The sequence below is a fragment of the Xiphophorus maculatus genome, chromosome 8 (genome assembly GCF_002775205.1).
Source record: "Xiphophorus maculatus strain JP 163 A chromosome 8, X_maculatus-5.0-male, whole genome shotgun sequence".
In the NCBI taxonomy this organism is placed as follows: Eukaryota; Metazoa; Chordata; class Actinopteri; order Cyprinodontiformes; family Poeciliidae; genus Xiphophorus; species Xiphophorus maculatus.
This window is the reverse complement of record NC_036450.1, coordinates 2,979,291-3,003,369: the sequence shown is the minus strand read 5'-3', so window position 1 is coordinate 3,003,369 and position 24,079 is coordinate 2,979,291. Positions and strand designations below refer to the sequence as shown.

The window sequence follows — 24,079 nt, the reverse complement described above, 5'->3', positions numbered from 1 at the left end:
ATGAGTCTCTCTTGACACCAGCTTAAATAGATTATCTCTCCTAAACCTGTCTCAGGGTAAGACTCGGGGTTTAGAGATTTTCCAGACCCGTTAGACGGAGAGCTGGTCAGTAGTCAGTCCATAGGAGTTGTGAGCAATGTTCCCTCTAATTTTTTATGCGTCTGGGCATACACTCAAGCTCCCTGAGTACACTGAGGACCACTGTGAGCAACATCAGGTGTGTGCACTATGGCCATACACCAGTATTACACCTGTTATAAATCTGGGATCATAGAAAGTTACATGGCTTATTAAAAGAATCAGATTACAGCAGCAACTTCCATCAGTTTGCTTTTAATAGAAGTGATTTGCCCAACTTAACTTGAAAAAAAAACAAACAAACAAAAAAACGTTGCTGTTTATGAGATGCATAATATGTTACATAACTTTTTGTTCACATTAAAACATTCACATTCTGCACAATGAAATGTGTGCTCTAGCTTGTGATACTGTATAAATTCTTGTAACTGTCTGTAAAATATTTAATTACACAGTTTTTTCACATATGTCTTTCTCACTTCTCCAGTGGTTGTACACTTTGTCCAGGTTGATGACTTCATCTTTGTCTTGCTTTGACTTTATGTGCATCAGCTGGTCCAAATGTGCCACTTCAAGACGATTTCTGGATGCTGTTTTGATATGATTCATTAAACTAAATCCTCTTTCACAATCAGCACTTGATGCTTGAAATGTAGCACAAATATCCACAAGCTGCGAGATCTCCTTTAGCTCCTCACATTTAAGTGTTGCAGCCACCATATCTGAGAATGTGCTGACTGACCCCTGTTTAAGTTTTTCCTTCATTATGTACTTGAATTCAGCATACTGACTGTTAATGGCCTCCATAGACTGTGGGTGGGAGAGAATGGCCTCTTATTTCTTTGTCAGTGTAGAAATGTCTGCTGATCCATAGTCAAAACTGATGTCTGAGCTCAATGCTTCCATGTCAAATGCTGACCACTCCTTTAATTCATCCTCTGGAAAACGAGCATCCATGTGATCACAGAGCTTACTAATAAAAAGAGTAATCTCACCAGTATTTCTGCCATCAGTTACTGAAGTCCCCATTGCCTCTTTGACACGGTCCCTCCAATGTACGTCCTTCTCCTTCAAGTACTGGGAATTCAACTTCTCAATCTTTGCTCTTGCAAAGCAGTGTCCTTCCATCACAGTCAGGTTGCGTTTTTGAAAAGACAGGCAGAGTTGTGCCAGCTCACCTAAAACATCTCCCAGAGCAGTGAGAGTAACCTTGAACTTGGAATTACTCAGCTTTTTGCAGCAGTACTTTGCTACTGGATCTTTGTTATCAGTGAATTCTCTTTTGCAATATTCTTCAAACACAGTGTAGTTCCTCAGAACAGCAGTTATAGCTTGGTGCCATGACAGCCATTGCACTTCATTCAGAGGCCTGAATGACAGTGTATCTTCATCAAGAATCCTTGCTAGATCCTCCATTTTGCTCCTCTTCACAACTGACCGGGAGAAAGTGGAATACACAGTTCTAAGAAGAGTTTCTACATCTCTCATCAAAGGCACATCTTTCTAGGCATCATCAATGCCCAAGTCCTCTCCATGGGCCACACAATGTTGTTCAGTTGGGTGTGGTATTTGGCACTTTAACAAAGCTGCAACTCCCTTGTGTTTTCCCAGCATTACTGAAGCACCATCGGAGGTCAGCATCACCATTCTCTGCATGTCCAGTCCATGTTTGAAATAAAATGTAGTTATTGCCTCTACAATATCCTGAGCAGTGCATGCTGTCAGCTGGATAATGTCACCAAACACAGTTTTATAGTTCACATCATTTTCCTCCCTGTATTTAATATATATGAGTAGCATTTTATGTACTGTTATGTCTGTGCTCTAATCTACTATGAGGGTATGCCAGGGTGCATTTTTAACATTGCACATAGTCTCATTCTGCACGATCTCATTGATTGAGTTCACAAATTCAAAAGCATAGTTTTTGCTTTGCCAGCTTTCTGGTATACTCACATACTTTGCCATGTGATCATGGATTTGTTGAATTGACAGCATTGATGCATTCATTTTGATGGCAAGTAAAATATTATCAATGAGTACTTTGCTCGGGATCTGATTTTTTGTGTAGCAGCTTGTTCCTTTTCTCTCTGTCTTTTGCGCTCTCCTGCAATAATGTACCGATCCCTTTTCCCATCTTTAGTCTTCGTACAATTCCAACAGCATTCAAATGACTTTTCTGCTGAATGTGACGCTTGAGGTAGTCCAACTTCCATTCAGTCCACATTTTTCCCTCTGAAAACTTGTTTGATACTTTGGCTTTGCTGCATGTTTTGCAGAGTAAACCTTTCTCACTCAAAAAAGAAAAAATCTCACCCAGTTTCACCACTTATTCTTCTATTTGGACAAGCTTTGACAGCCATTCCATCTTAAAAGAAACATTTCTTTTTTACTTTGGTTGGTTGAGTGGATGTCCCACTGCCCATTCGTTTAGACATGATAGAGTGTAAGCTTTCACATCTCTCCGCTGCAATTTTCTTACCTAGCAAATCTGCACATCGCATATTGGCAAAGCACGTACACACAATAGAATGCGATGATTGGCTGCGTAGCTTAAGTGAACCGTACCGTATCATTGGCCGGACACCTGTGACTCACCAAGTTAGATCATTATACGTCATTGGTCCAAAGTCAAAACTGATGTCCAGTTTTGACATTATACTAGTTTACATTGGATTTTACTATATGCGCTGCATAGATTTTATTGTGCGCTGAGAATGTACGAGCAGTGCATGATTGCGCAAACGCGCAGTTTAGAGGGAACATTGGTTGTGAGGTTTAGGTCGGGGCTGGCTATTGTGAAATAACACTCTTCTTAAGGTGAAATAATTATTCTGGACTGTAGCTCTGTCTGATTGATTCTTTGTTCCATGTTACTGGCATAACTGGACTGTGCTGTCTCTCTCATTCATAGTGATTTAATCTTATTTCACATAAAACCAATTGGACATTCTTTCTTTGTTCCTCACTTGTTCTGTCTTCTTATCTGAAAGTCTTCCTCAGTTGTAGTGATGAAGAGTTCCAGTTACTCTCAGCTGTAGTTGGAACAATCACACATACTTAACCAGTGACTTGGGGTTGTTTGAGTTTAAATGTGCAGCATTTTCTTCTTAAATATATAATTGCATTCAACACATCTCATTTGAGCTTCAGACAACATTGCAGAACTGAACAAACTATTGAAAACGAGTTAAGAAACTCTCTGGTCTGAGTGCTTTTTGTTGCACACTTGATTAATCAGTGTGGTTTTTGCAAGTTCTTTTATTTGATCAATGCTGTTAACAAATGAGAGCAACAGTGAGCGCCTCTGCTGACCAGCTGTTATTAATTGCTGAGTCAGCAAACCACTGAGAGGTTTTTGACCTATATTTACAATATAGGTCAAACAAATACTCATTCAAAACTTTCACACAAATATCTTGTTACTTTGCTCTAGCTCACTTCCCCTATATGAGACCATTTTTATAAATAGCAGCTCTAATTGATATTTACCTGTTAACAAACAAGAGCAAAAGTGAGCGCCTCCGCTGACCAGCCATTAATGTGCTAAATTGCCGTTGGCTTGCTGAGCCAGGAGTGCTCACCATGCTCTATGTGCCAACTGGTGGCAAACTGCTGTTTAATGTATCTCTCAGTTCAAGTAGGAGGAGTGCAGCTTAAGAGTATAGTCAACAGTCTTTAAATAAAGTAAGAAAAATGGAGGGGGTGTAATTATTTCTAATGTCCATTCTGTCATATACACCTACACTGTGTGCACAATTATTAGGTAACTTTAAGTTTTGACCATATCATTTTATGCACATGTTTCAGCTTCTAGCAGTATAAATGGAATGCTCATTGAATATCAGCTGATGTGTATTTGTTTAATGAGGAAGGGTGGGGCCTAAGGAGATCAACACCCTATATCAGTGTTTCTCAATTCTGGTCCTAAGGCCCCCCTTGATAGGTATTTTCTCAACCTACATAAAAAGAACCACGTGTTTATTAATTTTCAACACAGTCTCTGTAGAGGGAGAAAACACTGGAAACTGCTTCTCCAAGCCGCTCACAGTGTGTTCTAACTCTCCGCAGCAAAGCCTGTCTTTTTATTAGTACAAACAAAGAGCAAGGAGGGTGCTGGTGTTGATAACAAGATTAGGAGAACACAGGCCTGAAGATGGATCAGTAATGGCCACAGAGCTCAACTTCAAGTCAGACAACAGCAAGGTGGAGGTGGGGTACTAGTATGGGCTGGTTTTATTACACATGAGCTAGTTGGACCTTTTTGGGTTGAAGATGGACTCAAAATCAACTCCCAAACCTACTGCCAGTTTTTAGAAGACACTTTCTTCATGCAGTGGGGCAGGAACAAGTTTGCATCTTTCAAGAAGACCATGATTTTTATTCAGGACAATGCTCCATTGCATGCACCAAAGTACTCCACTATATGTTTAGCCAGTAAATGCCGTAAAGATGAAAGAATAAGGAAGTGGTCCCCTTCCTCACCAGACCTAAACCCCATTGACAACACCCTTTCATATTTTCATGTCTGGGTGTGGATGATGATGATTTGCTGATTCCTAGCTACATGTCAGACTAACAGTGGCCACATTTCCACAACCCATTGTGAAATACCTACTAAAGCAGTCTGGTCCATCAGGACTTGGTTCCTGTGTGCATTGTGAGAGCAGTTCAGCAGGGTAGGAAAGCTTCATGATGTGATTGGTGAGATCTGCTGGAACTCAACCAAACTGAGGAGATGTGGACCATCAGAGGTTCTTCTGCTTTTTAGATCATCTTACTCTTCCTAACTTTGAATTGTGTTCATGTGATGCTCTGTTTTTCTATATTAAGGACTTTTAATGTGAAATCTTGGTGATTTCACCTGTGAATACTGGTGGATGAATATTTCCTGAGTTCCTAATTGTTCCTGGTTCCTCCACAGAGTGGACTGGCAGAGCTCAGAGGTCCCCAGTGGTCCGTCTGCCCAGCAGCATCAAACACAGCTGGACTCCATATTTATGGTCTGTACATGAACAAGAACTACTTTTCCACAAGCTCTGTTCAATGTCACCTTCATGATGCACTTTGTAGACCAGAGGACTGTCAGTCTGTCCAACATCCATCTGGTGTTTGGCTCCATGTTTTCAGTCTGATTTTTCTTAATCTGTTATTCTGTTCCAGCTGTTGGAGTACAATATTTTCACTTTTGTGAAGAAAGAACTGAAGAAGATCCAGAAAGATCTGAGTCCAGATCACCAAGAACGTTCAGAAAGTCAGAGAGATGATGAGGTGTTGGAAGGTGAGGATGAAGAACAAAGGAGGAGCAGCAGAGAGGCAGTGATGAAGATCACACTGAACTTCCTTAGGAGGATGAAGCAGGAAAAGCTGGCTGACCATCTGCAAAGCAGTAAGAGCATTCCTTCAGAGATTTGAAATGATAGATAATTCGCACATTTGTGTCTGAAGTGATGTAATCAAATTCAAAAGATGATTTTCTTTCACATCTGATTTTTGTTATTATGTTAATTTAGGACATTTTGCTGCAGTTTGTCAACATCAACTTAAATTTGTTTTGAAGAAGAAGTTCCAGTCTGTGTTTGAAGGGATTGCTAAAGCAGGAAGTCCAACCCTTCTGAACCAGATCTACACAGAGCTCTACATCACAGAGGGAGGAACTGGAGGGGTCAATGATGAACATGAAGTCAGACAGATTGAAACAGCATCCAGGAAATCACACAGACCAGAAACAACAATTAGACAAGAAGACATCTTTAATGTCCCACCTGGAAGAGACCAACCAACCAGAACAGTGATGACAAAGGGAGTGGCTGGCATTGGGAAAACAGTCTTAACACAGAAATTCACTGTGGACTGGGCTGAAGACAAAGCCCACCAGAACATCCAGTTCATATTTCCATTCACTTTCAGAGAGCTGAATATGCTGAAAGAGAAAAAGTTCAGCTTGGTGGAACTTGTTCATCATTTCTTTCCTGAAACCAAAGAAATCTGCAGCTTTCAACACTTCCAGGTTCTGTTCATCTTTGATGGCCTGGATGAGAGTCGACTTCCTCTGGACTTCCACAACAAGGAGATCCTGACTGATGCTACAGAGTCCACCTCAGTGGATATGCTGTTGACAAACCTCATCAGGGGGAAACTGCTTCCCTCTGCTCTCCTCTGGATAACCACACGACCTGCAGCAGCCAGTCAGATCCCTCCTCAGTGTGTTGGCATGGTGACAGAGGTCAGAGGGTTCAATGACCTACAGAAGGAGGAGTACTTCAAGAAGAGATTCAGAGATAAGAAACAGGCCAGCAGGATCATCTCCCACATGAAGACATCACGAAGTCTCCACATCATGTGCCACATCCCAGTCTTTTGCTGGATCACTGCTAAAGTTCTGGAGGATGTGTTGAAGACCAGAGAGGGAGGAGTGCTACCCAGAACCTTGACTGAGATGTACATTCACCTCCTAGTGGTTCAGACCAAAGTTAAGAAGGTCAAGTATGATGGAGGAGCAGAAACAGATCCACACTGGAGTCCAGAGAGCAGGAAGATGATTGAGTCTCTGGGAAAACTGGCTTTTGATCAGCTGCAGAAAGGAAACCTGATCTTCTATGAATCAGACCTGACAGAGTGTGGCATCGATATCAGAGCAGCCTCAGTGTACTCAGGAGTGTTCACACAGATCTTTAAAGAGGAGAGAGGGGTGTACCAGGACAAGGTGTTCTGCTTCGTCCACCTGAGTGTTCAGGAGTTTCTGGCTGCTCTTCATGTTCATCTGACCTTCGTCAACTCTGGTGTCAACCTGATGGAAGAAACACAGACATCTAGGAATTCTGCATTATTGTATAAACCTAAACTAAAGTCTCTCCATCAGAGAGCTGTTGACCAGGCCTTACAGAGTCCAAATGGACACCTGGACTTGTTCCTCCGTTTTCTCCTGGGACTTTCACTGCAGACCAATCAGAGACTCCTACAAGGTCTGTTGACACAGACAGGAAGTAGATCACAGACCAATCAGAAAACAGTACAGTACATCAAGAAAAACATCAGTGAAAATGTGTCTGCAGAGAAAAGCATCAATCTGTTCCACTGTCTGAATGAACTGAATGATTGTTCTCTAGTGGAGGAGATCCAACAGTCTCTGAGTTCAGGAAGTCTCTCCACAGATAAACTGTCTCCTGCTCAGTGGTCAGCTCTGGGTTTCATCTTATTGTCATCAGGAAAAGATCTGGATGTGTTTGACCTGAAGAAATACTCTGCTTCAGAGGAGGTTCTTCTGAGGCTGCTGCCACTGGTTAAAGCCTCCAACAAAGCTCTGTAAGGACACAGATTGTTACTGAATTTATTTTTGATAGAAATCTAACTATGAGGTAAATATTCAAGTTTCAGTTTATATGTTGGTGCATTGTCTCTTCAAAGTGTCCCAATTGGGGAAGGGGGGAGGGTGCAAAAAAGAAACAGACTTCCTTCAGCAGCTGAACATAATGTTACATATTCAAGCAGCAAAACTCCTCCACTTTAAGTTAAAATAGAAATTGGATTAATATAGTTAATTGTGGAATTTCATAATGATCTTTCCAACCTCCTTGTAACCTGTAGTTCTGTACTTTAATGCTGGAGGCCCAATTGTAGAATGAACCAATTCAAAAAAATACAAAAGTCGTGTAAAATAAAATAGTTCCTTCTCTGTAAAATAAAAACATTGTTGATTTGAAAGAGCATAAATTTTGAGGAATTGTTCAATAACAGATTTTTCTCCCTGTCTCTTCAGACTGAGTGGCTGTAACCTCTCAGAGAGAAGCTGTGAAGCTCTGTCCTCAGTTCTCAGCTCCCAGTCTTCCAGTCTCAGAGAACTGGACCTGAGTAACAACAACCTGCAGGATTCAGGAGTGAAGCTTCTCTCTGCTGGACTGAAGAGTCCAAACTGCAACCTGGAAACTCTCAGGTAAAATGTTCTCAATCCTAGAGATTTCTATCCACTAGCTGATAACAGAGATTTCCAAAAGTATTTGACCATTCATCCCAATGATCAAAATCAGATGTTCCAGTAACTTCCATGGCCACAGGTGTATGAAAGTAAGCACCTAGTCATGTAGACTGTTTTTACAAACATTTATGAAAGAATGGTTTGCTCTCAGGAACTCAGTGAATTCCAGAGTGGAACTGTGATGGGATGTGCACCAAGTGGGGTTTTTCATGTCCTGGATGACTGAGAACATATAAATATGTGGAAATTGAATATTTGGGAAGTATCATAACTTAAACTTAAGTCTGAGCACCAATTTTCTAGAAAAATATTCAGATTTTATTTTTTGGTTTTAAAGGCTCTACATTGAAGTTGACAAGAAATAAAGGCATACTTTATTTTGTAGTACTATCAGCTTCCATTAATTATTATTAATAATTAATAATAATTCTTAATAAATAATTAATTATTAATTAAAATAAGAATAATTATTGTTCCCCCACAATAATTATTCTTATTTTTTTCTTAGATGAATGGCAGATTTACTTTATTCTATGTTTCTTTTGCATTTTTATATTGATATTGTTTAAATACAAAGGTTTCTTTCATGACTTCTTTGGGGGGGACAATTCCAAGACTGGGGGAGTCCTGCCCACTTGACTCTCCTCGGATTTACGCCGATGTCCATACAGGTCAGCCCGTGTGCAGTTTGAGTGAAAAGATTTGCAGACGATCCGGGTTCAGAGATCAAGCTGTAGCAGCACGAGGCAACATATAGAGGCACCAGCTGTGTGACTGGTCAACTCTCCTGATTTTAAATGCATCAACTATAAACCTATCTATAGGAATAAATCTGCTCCACCAGGCCAGTGAAACACTCAGAGCAACAAAGACTCTTGCAAATCAGCTTTATTAGAAAAAGAGAGCACTCACATACAAATATACACATCCTACATATGATTATAAATTGCCCTACTCAGCTGCACATTTTTTCAAACTGAAAATGCTGTTTTTATTAAATGTACAGCATTATTATTCCTCTATTGTAAATGTGTCCTTACTCAACAGTCTCCTATTATCCATCCATCCATTTTCTTTACACCCTTGTCCCTAGTGGGATTGGGAGGGGTGCTGGTGCTCATCTCCAGCTAATGTTCTGGGGGAGAGGCGGGGTACACCCTGGACTGGTAGCAGTACCTTAAACTTGTTGCTGGTAAACCTGAACTCCCTGCTGTGGAACAATGAAGGATAGTTTCTATTCTGATCTGTTATATATGTGACAAATGTTGATTTTTATTACTCATGTAACAGAGTTAGAGTTTTTATTACGATTTCATTTTATTACGAGCTCCATCAATAAATTATTGATTAATTAAGGTTAATTTATTGATGTTTTTCCTTTTGTGAAAATCATCAGTTCAGACCTTGGGTTCTACCTCAATGTTCTCATATTCTCATCGTGTGATGAATTGTGTGTCTGCAGCTTATCAGGCTGTTTGGTCTCAAAGAAAGGCTGTGCTTCTCTGGCCTCAGCTCTGACCTCCAACCCCTCCCATCTGAAAGAGTTGGACCTGAGCTACAATCATCCAGGAGACTCAGGAGTGAAGCTACTGTTGGCTGGACTGAAGGATCCACACTGGAGACTGGAAGCTCTCAGGTATGGAGGAACCTGCTGCAGGAGCAGAGAAGGTCTGATAGAGGAGGAAGAGAGAGAAATGTCTTTAGTCAGTCTGCTGGGAAACAGTTAGTTTGAAGCTGAATGTTTAATTTAATAATTATGATTAAATTTAGACGCCTCATCTGGAGGCAGAGATCATTACCCAGTTTTCTGGAATATTCTCCAGACTATGAACGGATCACAGGGAAAATTAAAGAGTGGGATGGGTTTAATAGTTTAATAGGGACTTTTACTAAATTAATAAATGAGAAGTTAAGTTATATTTCCATGATGATCTACTGATGACAGAAAGGACTTTAAAACAATATTTGATGGAGCTCCAGACCAATGAGCCCCAAGAAGCAAAGATGAGAAGAAAAGTAACTCCATGTTGGAGTTACTTTTCAACCACTTTTCAACCATTCATGTTGGTCAGATGGATGTTTAAAGTTCTGAGAGAGAAAAATAAAGAACTTCAGAACAACTTTCAAGATTTAGTAAAACATAAAACATAAAAATGTGAAGAAAACAATTCATGAGGCAAAGAAAGAAAGTGAGAATTTTAATAGTTTCATCCATTTAGTAGTTTGATCTCCAGGGGGCGACATCTGGAAAATCATCAAAAGATTGAAAGAAATCAGGAGAGAATGGACATCCCTTGTTTTCCAGAGAAAATAAAGAATTGCAGTGAATGATGGTGAAAAAGTAGAATTGTGGTAGAAATGAAAAACAATAATAAGACCTTTTAGACAGATCCAAGAAAAGACTAATGTGTTTAGGTTTTCAGTAGTTGGGAAAGCTTTTGGGATTGTTCAGTAAAGTTTGGAAAAAATTCCCAACGTCTTGGAAAAAGGCAGAGACCAGTTCATGCTATCAGGGAGGCAAAGGCGGCACCAGAATCATTGATTACTTTCAAACTAATGAACAAATCAAAAAGCGCAAAGCAACTTGGATGTAACTTGTAACGCAACGCTTTATAGAAATGTTGTGAAGTAGAAAGTACAGATACTGTAAAATGTAGTGGAGTAAAAGTTCCCATGATTAAATCTACTTATGTACAGATACATGAAAAATTTACTTAAGTTCAGTAACAAAGTTCTTGTCCCAACAATCAGGATCAGGTGAAGGACCTCTGCAGTCCCATGATGCTTCCCTTCATGTTGGAGAACCAGGGAAATATCCATCCGACCAATCAGATTCCAGATCCACAGCTCTGACGTCACATGTAGGATAAATAATGGAATCGTAATAAGAGAAAGAAAAACATTAAATTTATAAAGCAGAGGGATGATATCAGCCCATCTGATGGTTTAGAAGAGGGAGAGGAAGCTTTCAAAAATTCACTGTCGAATCTGAAAAAACATATTGAGGTAAATTAAGCTGCTAAATTCTGTCTGAGTTTTGGATGTGAAATTGATTTAGGTTAATGAAGTTTTATGTAATCTTACCAAGCTTCTTGTTTAAATCGACTGAAATAAATAAACACATTAAATAGTTATAAGCAGCTGAACTGGCAGTAACATTGATTACTGCGGTCGGGGCGCATGGAGCGCAGCGTCTCCTGCCATGAATGTCCCAGTAACGTTAAACTCCTCAACGTCCTGGTTACTGAATTAATGTGAATAATCTCCATCTCATATTAACATTTACAGTCATATTCAATAAATTACAATATGGTTCCCATGAGGCTCGTTTGTCAGATTTTAAAACAACTTAAGCAGATATTAAACATATTTTCAAATAGACCCACATTTCTGCATTAAGGTTTTTTATTGGTCTGTAATCTCATCAGAAATGTCATGTTTTCATTAACTGTAAGCAACAAATCATCATCATTAACTGTAGGAGCTATTTCTCCATTTTCAGTTAAATCTTTGAATTTAGATTATTTAGTTTATTTGTATTTTTTGCTTATTTTCTAGCTGATTTATAATTAGAATATTTAGAATAGGTTTTTGGCTAGTGATTCACTTAATTAGTTAATTGATTTCAGTTTGGGAAGTGGGTGTTTCACGGTATAAATAGGTAGGTCTTGGGTAGCTCATTATGCATGTGGGTGGTCATATGGTTTTTTACCAGTCAGTGTTGGTGCCAATATCAGTCAGTCCCAGTTATGTCAGTTGTCAGTCAGTCCTCAGTCAATCAGTGAGAGAACAGGTGCAGGAGTCAGAACAGAAGAACTAGTAGAATCCTGTGAAGCCTGCAACTTGTTTTTATCTGGAAATTGGAATAAACTAACGAAAGAACTGCATTTTGACTGTTTCGATCCCTCTTTTGAACTACGTAAACCAGAACCCATGGTGCATCAGGTGACTATTTCAGTTTAATTCATTTTGCTTTGATCACATTTGAGTCTTTTTGATTTTTTTTTAATTTGAGTTTTTGGACAAATAGTCACTACATTAACTGTGACGGGGTTCTATTATGACTTGGTCAAACATAAATTACTGGCCAAGGCCGGAGATCACAGTGAAATTTATTAAGCGTTTCTTCAGGTGAACAAGGTGGCAGGTGCAAAGTATTTACAAAGGACATCCAAGGCAGGTTAAAATCAGATAAACAGCAGTACCTTCATTGTCAGAGTCCATCACCTTCGATGTGACTTCTCAGGAGTCTAGCCACAGACTACCTCCCTGTGAAGCAGAGCCCTGCTTTTAAAGCCACAGGCTCCGCTCACAGACAATCCAAACAAGCAAAAAATATTAAGGAATTACTTCTAGCTCAAATAAACTCTTAAAGTATACAAAATAATAATAATAATAATAGAAAAAATAAATAAATAAACTTGTAAACAAAAATAGAATACTCAATTTAATAGAAAACACTCAGTGCGCTTTGATGACATCACTACATCATGTGACTCCCTCCCAGCGCGCCACAATCCGGAAACAACCCTACTTGAAAATAGAACCGGTAAAATTTTTGAAGCTGAAAATAACAGGTTAGGATGAATTCTTAACTGAAGCAGGAACACCACGTGTGCACCCATGATGAACCGTGTCAGTTTAAGCTGCAACAAAAAGGAAAGTTAGTGATTGTGTTTGTGTGGCGGGCGTGCACACATGCTGACACGGACTCTATTATTAAGTCCCAGCTCATGATGGCTCCTCCGTCACATTAACAAATAAAAGCTTTAAAACAGTTTGTGGGGAATTAATCTGTATGATGTGTTTAACTTGTGAGCCGAGTTACTGAAATACTTTTCATAAATATTCTAATTTATTGAAAATGACTGTAGTTAAGGACTGTTAGAGAGACGCAGGTCATCCTGATATTCTGATGCATAGAATCACAAATCTAAATCTAAACTGTCACAGAGAGTAAACACAATAAAACATGATTTATCTGCAGCATTGATCATTAAATGGCTCATTACTGATGTATTCAAATTAAATATGATCGGTAAACTTAATGATATTGTATTAACCATTAGGTAATACATTCAGCAAGTACTTTTACTTTTAATACTTTAAGTATTTATAAAAGCCAGTACTTTTGTACTTTTACTCAAGTAAAAATGTTAATGTGGTTCTTTTACTAGAGAACATTTTTGTCTGTTTATTTGTACTTTTACTTCAGTACATTGTTTGAGTTCTTTCTCCACCTCTGTTGAACAGCCAGTAGGTGGCGCTAGAGTCAGGAGGAGGCAGCCTGGAGAAAAGGCTGTTCCTCCCTGATCTGTTTCCAAGCAGTCAGAGTGTCAGGTTTAAACACCTATTGAGACAGATTTAACAAACACAAGAAAGACAAGAGAGTTAGATTCTCTTGTACTCGCGAGGAGAACAGCCAGAGATGTTTTCAGTCACACATCTCTTCTGTTCTGAAAACATATGTGTCCGTTCTCCCTTTTTATTGCTGTTAGGATCCCTGTTACAGAAAGCGTCTCAAAGGGGTGGGGAAAACAATTCAATCACATAATTGCAACGCAAATGCTAGTCACTAACAAAACACATGGTATCTACACACTAGATTATTCTGTTCCAGACACAGGATAACACAGAGCAAGTTGTACGTCTTCACAGCGATGGTTCTATATCTAACAGGTCAAGGATGCAGAGGTTTCTGCTGAGCGATAACCATGTTGAAAACAGTTTCTCTGCTCTTCCTCAGAGAGGCCTTCTGAGAAAGGAATCAAAGTAACTCAACAACACAGAAACATTCTTTATGCTAAGATGAAACAAATAAAGGCATATAAGACAAGAACATTATAAAGGCACATGAAACAACAAATATTTGATAACAATATGTACAATTTACCTAACACAGAGTGTAGCAGTTGAGAGCTGGAGAAGTTTCCTCCTGTTGCTGCAGCAGCAGAGATGTTCTGCTTCATGGACTAAATCAGGTTGGAAAGAGGAGAGATCTTTACTGAGCTGCTGGATAAAAGCTTCTGAAACATTTCAACTCTTTCTGGAAACTAATGAGACATAAAAACAATGGATGTTTTTACCATCCAGACCTTTAGAACCAGTTCAGGTCAATAATTCAGTTGTTTCTGTGGAAGATGAACAGATTTGATGTGAAATGATGAAATTCTTCATTTCTATCTGATGTTCCAGCAGATCTGTAGAAAATGGAGCTGCAGCTCTCAGATATTTCAGTCGTCATGTTTTCTATCAATGAATCCACTGATTAAAGCAGGAATCTCATCTCCATGTTCTCCTCCAGAGGTTCCCAAGGTTTGTTCCTGGAAGCTGCTGCTGGTTCCTCCAATCCAGGCTCCGCCCCCTTTAGAGGAAATCTGTCCATATATGGCGCTAAAAGTCACCTTGATGCTGCAAAGCTTTGTTCAGGGATGAGATGTCAGGATGTTAGTGTCAGGCTGTTCCAGGCTTTAGTTGTTCTCCTCATGAGGAGCTGAAGTCTCTGACAGGAACGTAGAGCTGAACAGGAGAAGAACTTGAAGCTTCTTCTTGGCCTCTGATTGCACAGCAGGACAATCCAACATTTTAGTCTGACTTCATCTGGAAATATTTCTTTGACCCTGAATCAGTTTGAAGGCAGGCCAGCTCCTCATCAGAACTGAGATCTTCTCTGTCCTCCATGCTGGAAATGTAGAAGCAGCTCCTGATCAGTGACATCATCATCAGTAGAATGATGATGTCATTTCCCTCTCAGAGCAGCTTGGAAATCTGAGAGGAAAGATGCAAACAAAGAAATGTGTGCAGCAGCGCCACCTGGTGGTGTTGGTTGGTAGAGGAAGTGCTGAAAGGTTGGAGGTGTTGGTCAGAGGTGTGTGATGATGGAAGCCTCTCCCTGGTTTGTGAGTCTGAGCTCAGAGATCAAATCTTTGATTCTTGTTGAACTCTTTGTTGAATGTGATGCAGCTTCTCCTTTTTAATGTTTGTATTTCTGGATATTACAGTGAGGCCACAGCAGGTTTTCAGCAGCAGGGCTGTTTAGTGTTTCATTCCTTCATCTGTGTGTGGGAGTGTGGATGGAACAGGTATCCAGGTGTTGTGTCAGAGTTTAGATTGATTGTATTTTAATGCTGATTATTAAATCAGGTTGAGCTTCCAGAAATGTTTCCTTAGTTTCCTGATGTCCTTTTAGGCTTCAGTGAGTTTCTTCAGGTTGTTACTGAGGGATTTCCTTTCTCCTCTCTGTTGGAGCTTTTCCTGTGTTTGGAGAAATGAGTTGTGCTGCAGCAGCACCAACTGTCCTTCCTACATCCACTGCAGTTTGCAATCCAAATGTTGGACTGTTCCTGTCTCAGTGGAGGACAATGTGTGTCTGAGAGACATGTAATGTCCATGTTTGCTGTTGAAAGAGACTGATGGTCTGACCCCCCTCCTCCTTTCAGGGTGGAGCCTGCTGGAGTCCCATTCTTGACACCAGGTCCATGGAGACTGAAAAAGTGTAAGTGTGTTTTTCATCTGATTCATGACAACAAAGCAGCTCACATTCAACCATCTTCAAACTGTCACATCACTCATTCAGGAGTCATCATCAAAGTGTCAATAAATGATCAATAACTGCAGCTGGATTGTGTTTGTTCTCTCCATCAGATTCCTGTCAACTCACCATCGACACAAACACAGTGAGCAGAAAACTCAAACTGTCTGAAGACAACAGGAAGGTGACATATGTGATGGAGCTTCAGTCATATCCTGATCATTCAGACAGATTTGATTATTATCTTCAGCTGCTGTGTAGAACTGGTCTGACTGGTCGCTGTTACTGGGAGGTTGAGTGGAGAGGAGATGTTGATATATCAGTGAGTTACAGAAGAATCAGGAGGAAGGGAAACAGTAGAGACTGTGTGTTTGGATATAATGATCATTCCTGGAGTCTGATCTGCTCTGATGATGGTTACTCTGTCAGGTACAATAACAGACAAACTCGTCTCTCCTCCTCCTCTGTCTCTCACAGAGTAGCAGTGTATGTGGACTGTACTGCTGGCATTCTGTCCTTCTACAGAATTTCCTCTGACTCACTGATCCTCCTCCACACCTTCAACACCACATTCACTGAACCTCTGATTCCTGGATTTGGGTTCTTGTGGACCCGTTCTGGTTCCTCAGTGTTTCTGTGCTAAATTGAGTCTAAAGAATCTAAAGATTTTCCTCCTGTCAGAGAAACTCTCTCACTGTTGAACAGATAGTTCAGTTTCTACAATCTATTTCTTGGTGAAACAATTCTGATTGAGTCCTTGGAAACTTTTTCTTCTTAAAGTCCCTTAAATATGGAAGCTGGGATTATTCCAGGATTATTCCAGGATTATTCCAGGATCTTCATGTTTTTCTGTTTGTTTCCAGTCAAAGCTTCACACTGAATATCAAGATGTTGTTTCTCTTATTTTTTCCTTTCATTCATCAGATTTCATTGAAATGTTGATCAGTTTTTCTCAATCACTGAACAATTTCTGTTTCTATCAGCTCCTATTTTTCTAAACATGTCAGATTTGAATATTAAATCTTCCTTTTGTAAATTTGCTGCAGTTTTTCTTCATGTGTTTTAAATAAAAACATTTTTCTTCTGCATTTGGTTCATTTGCTGCTCATTCTGTTCTTTTCCTGCTCAAATTTAAATATTTGCATTAAAAAGATTTTTTTCATCAACTCTGCCTTTCAGAAAGTCCTGATTTAAAGTAAAACATTCCCATCCCATGAAGGTCAGAGGTCAATGCTTTGAAGCATAAAGTGGGAAAATCTTCATATTTTCTGTTTCATTCAGAACTTCTACCTCAAACTCAGAACCTGCAGAACATTTTTCTCTTTGGAGGAAAAATCCCAGGAACTGGAAGATCAGAGCAGAATGAAAACTGGAGATCAGTGTTGGACAGAAAAGGTCTGATCGCTGCATCTCTGCTATATTTTACATTTAAATCCGATAACAAAAAGTAAACCTGTTTTTAGTGAATAAATCAACATGGATATGACCCGCCACAGCGCCAACGTGGGCCACACCTGATTCAACCCAAACCGGAAAATAAAGGATTTAATTGGAAAAACCAAAACCCAGTAAAATCAGCAGCTGGTTGTGATTAAAATGCAGTTTGTTGCAGAGGTTCAAACTTCCTGATGGTGACCTCTCCTCTGTCCCTCAACTTGTCTGGCCGGTTTTAATCCTCGCTGCAGTGTTAGACTGGAGCTCATCTCTCAGATTAACCAGATTAACACTGAGCTGCAACAGGAACCAAACGTCTCTCCTCCAACTTATTTCACTGATTAATAACAAGGTTGGATAAAAACATTGAGCTGAGCTTCTCATTCCTTAAAGAGTCATGAAGAAAGACTCACCCTGGAACTGCAGAAAAGAAGTTAGAAAGTTTAAAATTATATACCTTTTGTATTTAAGATGGAAAAAATATAATCAAAAACACTGGGTCATTTAAATACAGGTTTGTCTAACCAAATTAGTTTCCACCAGTTAATTGGGGTTTACTCGTTATTCTACAAGCTTGAATGTTTCACTGCAGCTTCGTTTTGTTCCTGTTGCCTCCAAGCTGAACTTTGATCCCCATGAATGTTTCCGCTCATGCAGAACTTGAGCAGAGACATTTATGACCTTTATACCGAGTACGAGAGCCAAGAGGTGGAGGACCGGCTGCTGGTGTCGCCATCTCACGATCTGATTTCTCTGACCAAACACTCCACCCTCAACATCAACATTTAAAAAATCCTACAGGAATTCAGTTTTCCTACTTTCCCACTTGAAACATTCTTGTCTAAATATCATCGATATAAAAATCTGGGCTGAAATATTGATGTAATTTTGTTGTTACAGCATGAAGTTAGCAATATTAATACATTTAATATATTTATTTAATCTAAATCTTAGTCAAAGAACTAAATATTATCATGATGTAGTTTCCCAATTTCATGTGTTTTCTAGAAAATCACACAAAAATCTTTAATTTGCTCACTGAAGGTATAGATAAGTATCTGTAGTGTAAATGTTTCAGAATCCCAACAAGAAAATGTAGATTTTCCCATCTGAAAATAGGTAAAGTGTTGTAGAAATAAGAACACAGACAGTCTATCTGCTCAGGAGGATTGTTGTGCCTCCTGTCAGAACAGTGATGCTACATGTTAGATTTTAAAATATCTTATTCTCATATATACTCATTATTACCTTTTAAGGACTGGGAGAGCTTTGTTTGCCCTGGGATGTGTATTTCTTTTGTTTCTGCAGGAAGCGTGCCAAATAACAAGTGTGCCACATTAGAATCAGACTGCCTGGAACCAGAGTGACAACTGGCTTGATAGAGTAAATGTTAAGAGTTGTTAGCCTTGGGTGATGGGAACTGCATGTAAGAAATCAACATTAATCTTCGTTGTATTAGAATCGATTTGTGATTGACTGTGTTTGGCAGCTGGGTTTCTGTTTGCCCCTCCTCCCTTAGATAACAGCTGTCAATCTTGTAACCTAGGGACTGCCCTAATTTAAATTAAAGGTACTGTGGAAGGAGTGTGCTTCAGAGTGTGTGTTTTGGAAGACTGAGATGGAGAAGACTTCCTGGCTCAGCTCTCCACTCTTCCGAGTGTAAAAGTTTTGAATCGTCTTTCTCCTTCTGTGTGAGAATGTCCAAGTGAATAAACATGACAGTACAAATCTTCACTCTCTGCTTCAACCACTCGCCAGTGGACCAGCAATTGTTCTTTGGCTGGAGAACCTTTCAGAAATATTTAAACTAGCTGTTCAACTGGATGATGTCCTCTTTGGAGTCAGAGGTTGTAGTACTTGATACTTGGTAGAGTGAAGTTTTACTACTGACTCTGTTGTTTTGGATTTGGAGGTTTGATCTAGATTACAGAGAGGTTCTGGTTCTCCCTCACTGTGGCTGCTGGGGATTCAGGTTGTTCCTTCCTGGACTTTAGTGGTTGTGTTGGTCATGAGCAGCAGCTGGATTGGCCTCTGGATTGAACTCAGCCAGCATTTGGAGTTCCAGAGCTTCCTCTGAAAATCCTTCATCACGACCCAGTCACCTGGTCTGATGGATGCAACAGGCCTTTGGCAGGAAATGGCAGGAAGGTTTTCACTCTCTGTGAGGCTCGACAAAGCCTAGTGGGCAGGTTTTCACAATAAGACAACACAGGAACAATCTTTTATTTTATTTTATTTTTTCATTTTCATTTTTTCATTTTTAACCTTAGTTGGCGAGATTTGACAAAAATCCAATATTAAGTGGTCAAAAGGTTTGTCAGGTAGAGAATGTGCAAAGGATTGAACCATCTTAACATCAGCAAGTGTGAAAGAAGGGGCAGTTTACTGTCTGAGGTCTCTGAGCAGCTAGCTTAGCAGCAGCATCAGCTCTTGCATCACCATTGGCAACCGAGTCATCAGAAGCATCAGAAACCAGCCATCTGCTAAGTAATATGCTTAATTTCAATGGTTTGTGTCGTATGAGCGCAGCAATGTGGGCCTCACTTCCACACAGAGTCTTCAAATCTAATTTGAAGTTTGAATGTAGGTTGATTTATGTTTTTATCCTCGTCTAATCCTGTAAAGTTGTCTCATAAATCAACCAGTAAAGCATCCCATGATGCATTTCATCAAAAGGTTCTTTGCACATTCAAAACAAGCTTTGTTCAGATACTTCCTCCTTACACTGATAGAATTAACAGAGCAAAATATAATTTTGGTTGTCAAAGTATAAAAATAAAAATTACCATCCTGAAGACAAACTAAGATCTCAGATCATCTCATGCAATTTTCCTTTAGAAACTTAAGTTGCTTAATCAAACACTAACTAATTTTAGTTTAGTAAACAATTTTTATCAAACACAAAACACACAAACATTCACTCCAACATGAAACAGACAAACAGTCAGAATTTGGAATAAGTCAAAATTTCATCACAGTCAATAATTTCCAGTCAGTCCTCATTTTGTATATTTTCTCAAATTGTAATTATCAAATGTACTGAAGCTTCAAGATTGTCCAATCTTTTCCTTTTATCAACTTATTTAATATTTGAATTGAACTCTAATCTACAGGATCCTGTTTTAACTTATGTGTTTACAGTCAAACGAGAAATCTTGATATAATTTAGGATCACAGCAACAAATTGATCAAGTTTCTGCTGAAGCTTCACTAATTTTAGGTTTTGTTATAACCAATAGCTCCAGGAAAACAAAAGGTCTTTTTAATCTCTGAGTTCAAATGTATCACAGTTTTATTTTATAAGAATTTTATTGTATTCAATTTCAATGCAACAAATATTCTATGGTATACCAAAATGTTATAAACACTGCAGTATTAATGATCTCTAATTCTTAACCCTGAAAGATGTTTTATTTATTCCCATATTAATATGTAACTACAGTATAGATCTTCAAAAAGGAGAACAAAATAAATCTCAACCATCTGAGTGTCAATTTTGTTAGTTCATTGCAGAACTAAAGTGATTGCAGTTTCCGTTCACAGTTTCTCAATCTATGGTTCATGGACCCTTAGAGGATCGTTAGTGTTGGTCCTTCTGTTCAGGACTTAGAATTAACAGGAACAATTGAAAGAGTTTATTTATTGAGCATAAAAATTCTATTGAAGTCATTCTTTTCTCGTTAAAGAATTTCTAAATATGAACGGGGTTAGTAAGCCAGCAGTCTTCATTGCACTGTGTGTGTGTGTAACTTATCTTAAATGTCTCCTTTCTCTTCTCTCTCTCCCTCCTGCTGTCAGCGTCGCTGCAGTGAAATCCTCCCCGTCTCTCTCCTCCGGCTCCCTGTCAGTCCAACTGGTTCTGGTTTTGGATCTCTGGCTGGTCCAGATCGTCCCTCAGTCAATGTCCATGTTGCCCACAGATGGAACAAGCATCATCAGTTCAGAGTGGTGTCTTCTCCTCTCACAGCTTTGAATCATGTTTATCTTTTCTTTCTCTGCGCTGATACTGGACAGCAGACCAGCGGAGGTTGTTAAAGCTCAGTCACACACAGTTTCAGTCCAAATGTCCAACAGGAGACCTGACAGTCGTCCCCTGAATGGAAATGTTTCATCAGTTCTCTGGTGTCAAAAATAATTAGGATCAACAGACACTTCAGTGCCTGGAGGTGATGAAGGTTTTCTTCATCTTCTTGATCTTCTTGATCCACTGGATCTGCTGGATCACTTTCATCAGCTGGTGGTGTGAGAGGGACATCATCTGGTCCATGGGAGGACAGGGTTGAGGAGTTGAGGTCAGAGGTCAGATGCACCTCAGTAAGGCTCAGACATAGGGAAGAAGAAGAAGCAATAGAAATTAATTAGGGTTTGTTTTGTTGTTTTTCTAGATGGATGGCTGTAATTTATCAACTAAAGATTTATATTCAGAAAAAGATGCATTTCCATTTGTTTGGCATTTTTCTCTTTCTCTTCATCCAACCTTCCAAACTTTCCTTGTGTTTCTCCAGATGAACTAAACTCTTTGTTTGATTTCTTTTCCTCAGTTCAATTCCTCGGCTTCTAATTCTCTTTCTCTTCCTTTCTAAACAATCAGCTTCAATGAACCACCCACAGGAAAAATTAAATTTTTTATTCATTCATTCACACAATGCATAATTTTATCTCAATATTTCATTATTATATAGTGAAACAATTCACCTTGAGGAAGAGAAAAGACCCTGGAACCACTCAGACCTGAGTCTGAGTGGTCTGACCCCACTCAGACCCCGAGTGGGATTCAGTAGAACCACCTATTCTAGTTCTACTGAATAGGTGGGATTTCCTCTTTAGACTGCAAACGTCTTCACAGAATCCAACAAATCAGCTTTGTGGTCGCTCTGCCTCTTAAGAGGGTCTTTAGGATTCTATAAAGGTTTGATTCCCTGAATTTAAAAACCAAAACTCTAGTGAATACCTGCCTAATTCTCCTATAAGGACTTTCACTAGGACTCATCCTAGAACAATGTGTGGTTTCAGATGCAGTAGTATGGTGATGTTAAGGACTACAGTTTAGTTTGTTTAATTTTATGTTCATATTCTGACTGTATTCATAGTCCGACCAGTTACTGCAGCAGGAATCAACCAGCTGTTCTTTTCTCTGAGTTCATTTCTCCTCATGAATCCATCATAAAACATTTTCATCAGAACTTCTCTCCTTCCTCATGAAGACTTTAGCAACCTGCCTCTTATTTTACAGCAAACCTTCAGCTTCTCTGAAAGGAGAAACTACAAACCAGGTGAGCTGTCACATAATCAGTTATTCAACATTTATAACACCTTGACTTTGAACTCTGAGTTGTTCAGGTCAGATAAAAGTCCAGTTCTTCTGTGTCTCTGTTCTGGTGTGTCATGATCCTAGTTCTACTGTGATTATTTTGGGTCTCAAATTTAAGAACATAATAAAAGATTACCACAAAGAAAAACAATCAAGTGGTAGCAGCATTATCATCATTAATCAACATGAAACATTTTCATCAGAACTTCTCTCCTTCCTCATGAAGACTTTTATCAACCTGCCTCTGATTTTACAGCAAACCTTCTGCTGCTCTGAAAGAAGAAACTACAAACCAGGTGAGCTGTCACATAATCAATTATTAATCATTTATAACACCTTGACTTTGAACTCATGTGGTTTATGTCAGGTAAAAGTGCAGTTATGTTGTGTCTCTGTACAGGTGTGGCATTAGTCTGGTTCTACTGCAGTTCTGTTGGGTCTCAGTCTGATGTTCTTCTTCAACTCTTTGGATAGTTTGAACAAACTGTAAGTCTGTTTTGTTTTCTACTTGAAGTTTGTCTACAGAAACTTTTCTACTTGTTTCTGTTCTCTGATGTTTGGAGAAAATGTTCACTTCTACATTCAGCTCAAAGATTTTTCTCCCTGCTGTTTGAAAGTTAATCTACAGGATTATTAAATATTTGATAAAGTGGAAGAAAAACACGATGAACAGCTGACGGTTCTGTTCTTTAAACAAACTGCTTCATGATTTTATATCCAGGAATCAAACTCCAGTTGAGACTGGACAGCAAGAAAATGTCAAACACAACATTTTCTTGCTGCTTCGTTTCAAAATGAAATATTATTCTTAAAATGTCTTTGATTCAGTCAGATTATTAAATAGTTAACATTTGAAGGAGCAGATAATCCACCTGTAGAGATTAATTATTAACAAACTAAAATACTTCCTGTTCAGGTTGAATCAGTGAATGTGAATGTTGCTCCATGTCTCCATCTAGTGGACTGATAGTAGAAGTGCAGCAGCTGATGGCAGCTTCCTCTGCCTCTCTGCTGTCTGACTGCATTCACCTGACACTGATATGAAGCAGAGAAGAAGAGCCAATCAGAGGAGGAGCAGCTGATCTTTTTCCAGCTCTAATGATGTAAAGGATGATCAGAGTTGATGTGCAGATGAATGATGTGTGTTTCCTCTGCAGGTGAAGGTAGAAAGTGTGTGTGAGCTGATGTGAATTCAGCAGCATGGATCAGTGTGAGGACAGAGAGGAGGGAGTCCCTCCCTCTAAAGCCACTCTGTATGGGGAAGATGAGAGCCAGAGCAAAGGTCAGAGGTGAGGTCACCATCTCTAACTGTCCACAGCCCTTTTCACACAGCGTTCACTATATCAGGCCAGAACAGACGTGGTGATGAAGCTGCTGCTGCTCCTCTTTGCTGCTTCATCCAGACTGAACAGATTAAGTTTTAATCATCATGTTTCTGTCAGGATCCATCAGAGACTCAAACCAGAACCAGGACCAGAACCCAGCTGTGTGTCCTTGAAGAGCGACATGTCCAAGGGTCCTCCTATTGACTTTAAATCTCCTGGATCTCCACCATCAGAGAGGTGAGCTGTTTCTACCTGCTCTAACTGTTCTGTTTATGTCTGTTATTGTGGCAATGTGATGATAAAAAGTTCTGTTGGGTTCTATTGTCATGGGAACATTAGAATGAATTTCAGGTCATTTTCCCATCATATGTATTACATCAATGACATTAATGTCTCCATGGTAACATGGTACCACAGTAAAATCC

The 24,079-nt window shown here is 39.3% G+C and overlaps 1 protein-coding gene across 1 annotated transcript in view; it reads left to right on the top strand.

Annotated features, from left to right (window-relative positions):
- Nucleotides 1–16,464, top strand: part of LOC111609422 (NACHT, LRR and PYD domains-containing protein 12-like) — a 114,356-nt gene extending 97,892 nt beyond the window's left edge. The window contains exons 14-17 of the mRNA XM_023337869.1: nt 7,838–8,011; nt 9,516–9,689; nt 15,493–15,548; nt 15,698–16,464. Coding sequence (XP_023193637.1) covers nt 7,838–8,011; nt 9,516–9,689; nt 15,493–15,548; nt 15,698–16,227 — 934 coding nt within the window. The 3' untranslated portion in view covers nt 16,228–16,464. The remainder of the gene's footprint in view (nt 1–7,837; nt 8,012–9,515; nt 9,690–15,492; nt 15,549–15,697) is intronic.
- Nucleotides 16,465–24,079: the final 7,615 nt, after the last annotated feature.